Here is a 12221-nt window from a genome sequence, read left to right on the forward strand (position 1 = left end):
ATGGACGATAAAGCACCCAAGGATGACAGCAGCGCCAAGGGACAGGAGTCTCTGTCCTACCAGCGGAGGATGTGGAAGAATTTCCAAGAGAAGACCAAGCCGTGGCTGAGCCCCAAACTCGGCTCGGAGCGTCGCGGCGCCGGAGGCGGCGCGGAGGGCAGCAAAAAGGAGTCGGGTTTGTGGATGTTTAAGAGGAAAAAGAAACAATTGGACCGGGTGTTTTCGTCGTCTCAGCCGAATTTGTGCTGCTCAACCCCGGCGCCTTTCGAAGGAGACAAGAAGTCCCTTGGAAGCGACGCGGTCCCCGGCACCAGCAGCGCCGGGCAGCCCCTTAAACAACCGCTGGGCGCAGCTGCTGGAGGCACCGGGAGCAAGCCGGAGCTGACGGCGCACGGCAGCCCCAAGCTCCCCGTGTCCCAGCTGATCATGTCCCACCAGAAGAGCTCCTCTCTCGGCTCGGCGTGCTTCGAGAAGCTGGTGGTGGACCCGGCCGCGGTGGTGGGAGAGGAGGAGCAGCTGCGTAAAAACGCAAGTGATTCTGTGAGTAGAGACGCATGTGGTAAAACACGCGCCCGATAGCTTATCTATTACCACCCGAAAAGGCTATGGCAAAATCAAAATCCTCAATGAAGCAAACTGCTTTGAAAATGAAATATAGGAGATAAGTTTGAGGATGATGGTGCTGCTGCTACGTGCGCTGTCACTGCTCATATCATGTGATGCGCTCATCGATTTGTCAATGTGCAGCTTTCTATACTCCAGGCTGAAGCTTATAAGGCTGTAGGGACCATATAAGAATAACCCATGCAAGTGTAGGCCTGTGTATTCATCAGCAACATTGTCTCTCGTAAGCTTACATCACAAGCTGCATGCTTTGATGTCATGTCATGTTGTGTAAGCCTGTGTAAGGCTATTTTCACTAAATATCTATCCCTCTGATAGGCTTTCAAAAAAGGCTACATGCTTTGATATCTTGACATATTAACCAGTTATTTTGCCTGCTCACATCCTCATCTTCCCATATCCAATATAGGGATTGTGTCCCCTAGCTCCACTGTCCATGTCCATCTGTACCAGAATGTCCTTGCCTATAGAAAAAAGCTGCAACAGGCCCATGCGTGCTTAAAGATTGATCACATCTTCCCTTTTCGTGAAAAGTGGTCAGTAGGCTAATGAATATCAGGCACTCTGCCAGCAATGTTGGAGATTGATGGCAGGCATGTTCCCACAGCACCCAAGATGCTGAGTCAGTAGGATGCCAGACAGTATGGAAGGGATTTGAACCATCAGCTAGAGTAGATAATGTAGATTCACAGAAAAATTACATACACTCTGAGTGCAAAATTGATATTCTAATAAAGGTTTATGGAAGACCATAATGATTACAATTTATTCTAAAACAGGTCTGTCTCCTGTTGGTATCCCTGCTCAATAATCCCAGGTGATACCCTAGGTGATATTTCCTTTAAAAGTACTGTTAATTATAATGTAATATTGATAATATAAATGTGATATGTTCTGTTTCAGTTGTTGCACAGCTTTTCATTTCACGGCTTTCCTCTCTGCCACTTTTGAATTGATCCAGTGCTGGTCTGATCATTATCCAGATCTCTGTCTAAAAGTGACGTGGCATAGGGGCACTTGTAAGCACACTTCACCCCACTGGAGTTGGGGCCAAGGATCTCTTATCCATTTAATCTCCAGGAGTAGTGCAGTGCACTCAGCTGAAGAGGTGAAAGATAGCGACTATTAATGACTCCGTGGAAATGTATCTTGCCGCTTCATCGTAGTGTATATCAGGTCAGTTAACACGCAAGGATCTCACATTGCCAAATAAACTTTTAGCAGTCAAGGTGAGGAATTTGTTACCTCTCATTTTTGGCATATAATATTTCCTTCAAGTCTCTGTAGATTATTTATTTGTTTAACTTTCCACAAGCAGAGAGAGCCAGGTGCTTTTTTACAAGGGCAAAGCTTAGCTGTTAGAGATCATTCACCTTTTCAGGCCATAGGACAGTGACAGAGCCATTTGTTGTTTGCTTACCTGTATGTAAATATGCATTTTTTTAATTTGCATGTTATGAGATGAGAGGAGGTTAGAGGAGATGAGAGATGAGGTGAAATGAGATGACAGATGAGATGAGAGGGGATGAGATAAGAGGCGATGAGGTGAGAAGAGATGAGGTGAGGTGAGGTGAGAGGAGATGAGATGAGGTGAGATAAGTGATGAATTGAGATGAGAAGAGATGGAATTAGAGGAGATGAGATTAATCCATTAATCCAGGAAAATTTACGTATCATGCAACAAAAAAGTCAGAGAAATACATACTCAACATCAGTGCACACAAGCAGACAACCAAATAGAAAGATAGCAGTAACAATCTTAGAAACGAATAAACATCATGATACTGAAAATTGTCCATGGTCTGTGCATTTGTATGTGAGTCCACTTTAAGCATTTATGTGCTGCCTAAGCACAAACCTAACCCAGCAAGGATTATAAATCAAAGGCATAGACCTTTTGTAGTCATCCACCACTTCTCCATCAGGTGAGTCTATAATGTGATTCAGAGCATAGAGCTCCAAGCCAAAGCTTCATAAATGAAATAAGAACTTTTGGAGCACAACAAACAAAAAGCCATTTCACAGTTTGATTTGGAAAGTGAGTAATGGAAGGGATTAATGCCAAGTTGTAGGAGTCATTTCATTAGTGATTCAATGGAGAAAAAACTGGTTTTTAGCTGCTTGACAGGCAGGACAGTTTGTACAGTAGATTTGAATATGTGAGTGTGTGTGTGTGTGTGTGTGTGTGTGTGTGTGTGTGTGTGTGTGTGTGTGTGTGGAGCCTACAGTAGAACATGCAACAGGGGAAAGCACATGCTGAAAATACAAAATCATGAAACATTCATTACAGCGAGCACACTAGGTCATTTCCATGATTACTTGTTTTCATAGCTTGGTATGTGATGCCTACAAATCCAGTATATTCTTGTTAACTTTAGCATTAATTGTTTTCTATTGTGTCTATAGGTTTTTATTCATGTTTTGTCTCTAACTGGAGTCAAATCAATTACAGTAACAAAGGACTTTGCAATGCCCATATTATGAAACAGTAGAGCCTATGTTATGTTATTATGTTACGTTATGTTATGGAGTCTATGTTGTTTTCACTCTATAATAAGATGATTTAGTATGAACAGTATATTAATAATCTATGTGTGTTCTTCCTCATTCTCTCTCTTAAGCAGCAATTGTCACATTCTAATAAGATTTATTGTTTCTAGTCTTCCTTTCAATTTCATAGAGGGTTTTCTTTGGGTGACTAGTATTTAAGTTTTTTCTTTATATCTACTAATAGTGGGCTGTTACCACTGAACTCAAGTCTGGCTTCACCCGTTTTCTTCAAGTACTAAGTAATTTGTTAAATGTTTATTACATTCATGTTTATATGTATCCCTATCCCCATTCCCTATATTTTCACTATTTCATGCCTACATGCTGGCATCTAAGTGTCAATTGGTGTTTGTCATGCCGGAGTCATCCAAGCTAGGCTTCCTCAGATTCACTCTCAGTCAACAACCTCACTAACAATCCTCAATAGCAGGCAGAGAAGACAACATACTCCCTAGAGAGCCGCTCTGCAATGGACCCGCTCTGATGTGGTTAGCTCTCTGACCTTCTCTCTCCAGCAGAGTTCTCCTGCTACTACCTGACAGACCTGCTAAAAAGCCCTGCATCAAGCACAGAATTACTTTAAAATAGTTAAACAAATAGCTTTACTTTTATGTCATAGATTATTTTCCAAATTATGTGAATCATTACTCCTAATTTGAAAAGATTACTTAATGCAGGCTCTTAATTCCAGTGAGTAGACGCATTTAGGTTTTTATCTAGAATCTTCTGTTTACAGAGAGAGGAAACTTCAATCACTGATAAATCACCTTCCCCAAATAAATGCCTTGGGATGGAAGTCGGCGTTCTCTGTGGCCTAGTTTTCAGACCAATGGAAGCAAACCAGAGCTGTAGCTTGCATAGATTTCCATTGGCTTGTCACTCAGGCTACCCTGTTTGGTGTGCCACAGTCTACAAGTCCCCATCGGGATTCCCTCTGGCTGCTCTGCCATGGATCATAACTCAGGTCAGTTTGGCCTACTTTTATCATTCTGCCATGCTGGAGTCAGCCGAGCTAGCCATCCATGTTTGAGTCTAAATCAGTCAGCTATACTATTATCTAGGCTGAGTGTACACTGCAAAACTATGCATCTTAACAAGTTATTTTGTCTAATATTGAGTCTTAAAATCTTATTTTCTCCACACAAGTAGAAAATTGAGGTAAAGGGGCAAGGCCATTTGACTTGTTGCCAGTACAAATCAACTTGTTTGAAGATTTTTCTTGAATCAAGTGACATTATCTGGATACCAGTGTAGTGATCCATCTTATTTGAAGATGTTATGACTCTCAAAACAAGTTAAACTGCATTGGAAACAAGTGAAATAACAAGTAAAAAATTACTCACAATGGATAATTTTTTGCACTGTAGAAACAACCCTGAATAGCTGATAAAACATCCTCGTCAGATAGATTAAACCTTCGCTGATGTGGTCAACTCACTGGTCTCCAGCAGGATCCAGCAGATAGCGCGGGCTCCACTTCACAGCCTGGAGTTTAGTTTTAGTTTATTTGTTTATTTGACAGGGACATTGCACATTAAAAAAAATATGCCAGAATTAGCCAAGAAGGCTAGTTTTCATCCGTAGTCCCTGGACTCCCTGGACAGGTATAAAAGAACAGGCATTGGACATTATATAGACATACATTGGTTAATAGAAAGAGGGAGTTACAGTGTCAATGTCACACACAAGTCAAATAAGTAGAAATCTTAACATCAGCACAAAATCAATATACAGTTAATAAAAGGAAAAAAATAAAGATAAAGTAAAATCAGTCCGACTAGAATTAGTGACTGCATAGTTGATTACTGATGAGCCATGATTTCAAGTGATTGGAAAATGATCTGTAGGTGGTACACTTTCTTATGTTTTCTGGTAATTTATTCCATTCATGAGATGCTTTAACTGAGAATGCTGCTTGGCTGAATGTGCTCTGTCTGAAAGGTATGGAACCGTCTCCTCTCACAGTGGCTTTGGCGGTTCAAGTTGACTGTGGCAGTGGTGTAATGAAGATAGTCCCTCTGGTCACTTCCCTTCCAGTATCTCACGTCAGTTTGGCTTCAGAGTTAAAGTATCACTTGTCATAATATTTGTTGCCCAATTATGGCTCCGTCAATCATATCTTTCCCTATCCCCATGCTAGGGCTGAACAATTAATCAAAATTTTATCGAAATCGCAATATGGCCTACTGCGATTTTCAAATCGCAGGAGGCGCAATATTTGTTAAAGGCGAAATGTGTGTCAAAATACCATTTTAAATTAAATATTGTCGTGCTGCAGAGATGTCCTGGCCTACACATCATATTCTACAGACTTAAGAAAACATCTTTGTTTGGTACAGATCCCCGCAAAAATCACACCATAATCATTTTAATACGTTTTTCAATGAAAATGAGAATAATGATGTAAAAATTATCATTCCCTCTAATTTCGCGAATCATATCGCAATTGCAATATCAGTCAAAATAATCGCAATTAGATATTTGTTCAAAATCGTTCAGCCCTACCCCATGCTCCACCACAGAAGTAAACTGGAGTTAAAGCTCTGTGGGTTTGTTGTAGAGTGTTTGTGTGTTTCCTGTGTGTTCAGAAGGGAGTTGTTTTGGTGTACACAGTGTGCTGCTCATTTGCATATCTCTTTTGATGAGAGGAAAATGTTCCTTCTGAACTTAACAGGCAACCAACTTTGAGAAATGAAAGTAACTCCCTGTAATTTGAGCTCTATAGCTCTGAGACTCATAACCCTGTTTCCACTGCTCAGTCATGCCTTCCTTCCTCTGTGCTCAGCTCATATGGAGCATTTTAAAATATTCAAGACTTATGAAGCAGGGAAGTAGGTTTTTGTGTCACTGAGCTACACTCACAGTCTAACGCTAAATACAATATGTCAAATGTGAAAAATGCTTGGTGGGTAGTCCCATTCATGGAATGATACTAGGGACAACTTGAATGATCATTTTTGGATAGAATACATCTGTTTTTTAATAAACATGGACTGGACAAGGGCTTCATCCTTTTAAACCACTTTAGTTATTATTAATTTTTTTTACAGCTGACTAGGAAGGACTAGCTATTGCGTACGGACAGGTGTTATGGATGGACCTGGTGGTGTATTTGGCCTAGAGATCAAGGCTCTGTGTCAGAGATGGATGGGACAGAGGTTGAGCGTGACACCAGCCTTCCTGTTATAGAGCTATGGGGAAAGAATCTGTCGGAAACATGAACAGAGCTATGGGAAGAGATCAGGGCGGTGGTAAGATACACAACACGAGTTTAATGCAGAAAGAAAGAAGCATGGCTTAGATGTTTGGCATTTAGAAAATTGGAAATGGGGAAAAGTCCGGTTGAATGGCAAAAGAGGCATGGGATGGGATTGGTAGTGGCTTGCAGGTTTCAGTGAGCTACGACAAGTAGGACAGTTGTCTCCTGAATCAATGTCAGAACCTCAGAAAATAGTAGATATATACACATACTGTATATCAGTCACGATTGGTTTGGTTTTAGCTACTGTCCTCTTCACCAATGCAATGACTGTGAGTTGAGCTATGTTGCTTCCTAGCCTCGATGCCCTGTGGGTAAGAAGTGGCTCATTTGGGCCTGTTATCTGAGTGGTGGTGCTGTGAGAACAGCACTATCGCCATTCAGATGCTATGAAACAGCCTGTGGCCTCGTTCTGGAAGTCTCCTGATGGCAGCTTAAATTAAGATTCATTACAGCCCCAGGGACGTGGGATGGCAGCAGACACTGCCAGGCACATGATTGATGCTGAGACCTTGAAGCTGTCTGGGCATCACAAACTGGTGAAAAACACATTTTCACATTAGTGAAAGTATGACTGACACCTTTTGGAGAAGTTGATAGGTTTTAGCTCTCACTTTGTGATTGAGTGCCGGGTAGTGCTTGGTGTCTGCCTCCCTCACAATATTTCCGAATCTGCCCATTTCTCTGCCACAGAAATCTGTGAAAGACCAGTGGTAAAGGATTTTGAGTGTTTGTATCCGCAGACTAGTGCAAATGTAAGTGGTAAATTTAGATGTGTAGTCTAAACCCAGTGGCTGCATGGTGGTTCAGTGGTTTGCGCTGTCACCTCACAGCTAGAAGGAGCCAGGTTCAATCCCCGACCCCTTTGTGTGTGCTGTTTTCCCTGTTTTCACACGGTTTTCGTCAAGACATGGTGGATTGGAGACTCTAAATTGCTCATGTGTATGAATGTGACTGTCTGTGTGTGTTAGCTGTGCATTGGACTGGCGACCTGTCCAGTGTTGTCTCCCTGCCTTCTGCACATTGTTTGCTGGGATTGGCTCCAGCCCCCCTGCAACCCTGAAAAGGATTAAGTGGATAGAGGGAATGACTTGTACTCTTTTTTGCTTGTTCAGTCAAGTTAAGTCACTTTTTAGTCATTTAATCCATTTCTCTGGACATTTTACTGTCCAGAGAAATGGTCCATTTGTCACATCCGTTTTATATGGTCCCTCTCGTAGTTTTTCATCATTTGTTTTTGGGCAAAGGGAGGAGAGATGATGAGACGTGGAGAATAAAAATTAATGCTTTTTCTGAAAGGGCAAAGCTATGACCGAATATATTTTAATTTTTAAAAAATCTGACAAAATGAACACTGCTATAAACTTTTATGATCATTTTATCTAGAATGTCAGCAAACTCTGCAGGGAGATTTACACTCACTGTATCAAAAGTCACTATTTGTGTCAGTTGAGTTATACTCCCCAGCCACACAAGCTTAGAAAACAAAATCCTCTTTGTCAGTCTCCCCCTCAAGGATCTGAAAAGTGAAGTTTCTTAGTAAGTAAGTAAGTAAGTCAAATTTTATTTATATAGCACCTTTCAAAACCTAGGTTACAAAGTGCTTTACAAAAGAATAAAAGGTTAAAAGAACAAACGATGAGATTTAACAACATTACAACAACAAAGCAACAACAGTTAAGGCCCTGACACACCAAACCGACATCAAAGAACCAGCGGCGACGAAGGCCGACTGTTGCGTCGCCTCACGTCGCCTGCGTCTGGTCCAAAAAGTTGCACTTGAACACACCGCAAAGACTACAGCCAACGGCCAACTAGCACGTACGTTCTGCGCCTGCGTGAGGGGAAATAACTCTCCATACCAGCAGGTGGCGGTAGTCTGTATTCATCATTCAAAAAGGGAAACCGGAAGACCTAGGACTGCGGATATACAAACCGTAAACAAAGCAGCGTTTGCTTACCATTTTCACACCACTCTCGCTCATCACAGACGGTTTCGCTACTTCTAATCGAGAATATGTCTGATAAGAAGTTGCAAATGGCACTGGCGTTGTCAGCCCTTGGTCTTTTGGTTGTGGAAGAAGAAAGTTAGTCGTTTGCTTGCTTTCGTCACTTCCGTTTCTCTTCTCGTGCCAATCAGAGTGATCTCGCTCACCGACGGGCTCCGCCGCCGATTCAACATGCTCAATCGGCCGAAAAGCCGCCGACAGGGGTCCGACTAGTGCCAACGGTGCGGGACACACCGCAAAAACTAGGGACACAGACGCTTACCGACGGCCCGACATTAGTGTGTCAGGGCCTTTAAAGGCATCACAAATCAAAATCGTGTACATGATCACTCAATCATAAAAACACTTAGAAAAAAGATAGGTCTTCAACTGTGACTTAAAACACCCAAGAGAGTTAGCTGACCTGACTCCCAGGGGGAGACTATTCCACAGCCTGGGACCCAGGACAGCAAACGCACAGTCCCCTCGTGTTTTCAGTGTAGAACGAGGTACAACTAGCAGGCCTTGCTCAGAGGACCTGAGGGGCCTAGCAGGGGTATAAGGCATTAGTAGTTCACCAATATACTCTGGAGCAAGACCATTCAAAGCCTTATAGGTGAGGAGACAAAAAGGTTGAGTTGAGTGACATAGCTTGTTTAAGAGCCTCTTACTTCTACCTCTTCCTTCCTTCCTTCTTCAGTATGTCCTTGGGGGATAACCTTACCTAGATTTTCTCTATCCCTATCTATCTGAAGTCTCCTCTTCCCTGATCCCAATCTTAGCCTCTCAGATGACGACACTTGTCCCTTACAAGAGGGAGCCGGAGCATTCTGAGGACAAAACCAAAATACACCCCAGCCTGTCAGAAGAACAGACGGTGTGCTGCGAGATGGCAACCCTGCACTGTGACATTGTGTTGCCCTCCAGCTTTGTTTTCTCTGGTCTCAGCCAGCCCCCTTGCACATTCTCACACACAGACACACACTCTCTCACACACATCCACATGCAACTAAGGTATACACGCACGTACACACACGCACACAAACGCACACTGGTTTCAGCCCCCTTGCGTTGTTGAAAACAAGGTTAAGTGTGGCAATGCAGACCGCTAAATGACTCAGGAGTGAGCTTCTTCCTGAACAGCAGCATTACATACACACAGAGAGAGAGAGAGAGAGAGAGAGAGAGAGAGAGAGAGTCTCTGGTCTTACTCTGGTCACACCTTGTGTACAATGAGCATGTATGTATATATAGATATAGATATAGATATAGATATAGGCTATAATATATAGATAAACAAAGGCCAAAAGCCATAGCGACGCTATGCTAGATGATCAGTCAGTGTACTGAGAGAGCAGATAGAGATAGGTCGGCCTTGAAATCAATAGACGGAGCCAGGGAATTACCTATCTAACTCTTAATGCTGCCCTCCCACACAGATTAATCATCATGAATTGAGTCAAACCAAAGCTCTGGCTGAGCGGAGGAAGAAGATTTTAAGCATAGCAAGGACTGGAGAATAAGAGAAATAAAATTGTGTGTGTGTATGTGTGTGTAGGGAGGGTGGGTGGTCAAATTACAGTTGATTTCCAGGCAGCAGCAACCTACTATGTGAATATCAGGAAACAGAGTTTGTGTTATTTGAGACAAAAAGGTTGAGTTGAGTGACATAGCTTGTTTAAGAGCCCATACAAAGCCTCTGTGCCTGCTATTTTATTCTACTATTCTCTCACCTCCAACCCCAACGCTCTTGAAATTTAACAACCTAGCAACTGAGCAGTGACAGATTTTATAAGTGGGTTGGATGCGGGAGATGAAAGCAGGGACAAGCCCAGACAGACACAGAAAGACAACAATAATAAGGTACAGGTGGGCTGTGGTCCGTCTCTCAGGACAAAAACACATCTTTTCCCTACTCCCCATGCTAATGAAGCATGAATCATTTGCAACTCAATGAACACCCCACTTCCTCGGTGGTGAGAGGATATTGAATATTTGCAAATGAGTTTCCCTAAAGCAGAGAGGATGTCATCTGAATAGTCATTGATATGTCATATGTGTTCCAGTAGCCCATTGAGATCAGTATGGGGGCTTGGCTGTAAATTCGATTAAGTAGTGGTCATGTGTGTCTCTATTATCTCAGTTCTGAGTGTGTTGCTAATGTTTGCCGGGCTGTGTGTGTGTGTGTCTGTGCATACCTCACTTGTGTTTACTTAGCACACATTGGACCACATGTACCACGGTAACCATATGCAAAACGAACCACGCTGGCAGCGGTCTGCAATTCTGCACCTGTCTTGCAAATGAGGCTGGCCCATTTTTTGTGGATTGTGCTTGAAACGTGGCATCAGGTGGAAGAAAAAAACGGCATGATGTTTTTTTTTTTGCAGCCAAATTAAAAGTTAAATTGCATGCCTAATGACACAGTAGACCAAAAGCTGTCTCTTTCTTCCGCTTCCTACATTCATTTCGTCAGATCTGATGTTTTTCATCTTCTAAAACCCATGTTGGTTATTTCATTATGTAATAGCCTTATGTGAAGATATTTGGCAAAATAATAAATAGATATTGAATGTGCCTGGTTTCACTGACTGACTCATTGACATTTATCGTTAAATTAAACATGAAGAGTTTATATAGTGTACTCCAAATAATGCTCTCTGGCTTAATAAATCACTGAAGCGAGTCATTTGATGGATCTGCTCCTCTAACTTTTACACTTAACAACTGAAACACCTCCAAAGTAATTAGGTGAAAAGTGCAACAATATTTTAGGCCTGCAAAATGCTTGCGCTCCTGGCTAGTTGATCTAAACCGTGTCATTTTAGCTCAGGGGAAAGGTTTTTGTGTGAATTATCTTCTGTCATTGTCTGTCATTTGTCATCTCTGGGGTTTCCTTGGAAGTCACTGTAATCACTTAAAAAGCCACTGTATTGATCCCGAGAGAGAGAGAGAGAGAGAGAGAGAGAGAGTGAGAGAGAGAATATTGCTGATCTTGATGCAGAGTCTGAGCCAGGGAAATAAACTAATTAAACTAGGGCGTCATTTATTTGAGCCCTTCCCTCCCGTTTTCCAGTTGCGTTCTATTCAATAATGTCTCTCAGCTGCCTAGTATACAGTAAATTGGGTAGTTATAGAGGAAAGAGCACCTGATTTATTTCACTGCAATTCCATTCCATTTCCAGTGAGTAACTGGCCAACAGAAAAATTATAAGACAAATGGCCACCCTATGATCTGGCTGTACCAGTTTCAGTTTTCTGTGGCTCTTTTTGCAACGTGCACATACTGTACGTTCACTCCCTGAGTGTGAACTGACAAGTATTGGACTCGAAAACATCGATTTCTTTCCAGTTTGGTCTATGCTTTTTCATTTTTTATGGACGAGAGCAAAAGGACAAAAAACTTTCTCTTTCTCTTTCTCTTTCTCTCTTTCTGTTTCTTTCTTTCTGAATATGCAGAGAGGCTAGCTGTGACTCAGAGATTAAATTGAGGAATGGGGTGCTCAACGTTAGACAGTTTGTCTGTTTGCATCCCACAGTTTTGTTTTCCAGCTTTGTGCGTGTGTGTGTGTGTGTGTGTGTGTGTGTGTGTGTGTGTGTGTGTGTATGTGTGTGTGTGTGTGTGTGTGTGTGTTTGGGACCGTCTCAGTAGATCAGAACTCCATAAATTTACCAGTGGGATAATTAACAGGGCTTGTGCCGCAGCCTGCCTGAGCCCACAGTGGGGTACAAAGTGCTGGAGGCGGACTTCAATGTGTCTTTCCAACTATACGTTTAGATTCAGGGAGTTTTTAATGATT

The 12221-nt window shown here is 42.3% G+C and overlaps 1 protein-coding gene across 2 annotated transcripts in view; it reads left to right on the forward strand.

Moving 5' to 3' along the window:
- Window positions 1-12221, forward strand: part of mctp1a (multiple C2 domains, transmembrane 1a) — a 147763-nt gene continuing 135542 nt past the window's right edge. For both annotated transcript variants that reach the window (XM_071927472.1, XM_071927471.1), the window contains exon 1: window positions 1-540. In XM_071927472.1, the coding sequence (XP_071783573.1) occupies window positions 1-540 (540 nt within the window). The remainder of the gene's footprint in view (window positions 541-12221) is intronic.

This window comes from Centroberyx gerrardi, chromosome 8 (assembly GCF_048128805.1).
Source record: "Centroberyx gerrardi isolate f3 chromosome 8, fCenGer3.hap1.cur.20231027, whole genome shotgun sequence".
Taxonomy (NCBI): Eukaryota; Metazoa; Chordata; class Actinopteri; order Beryciformes; family Berycidae; genus Centroberyx; species Centroberyx gerrardi.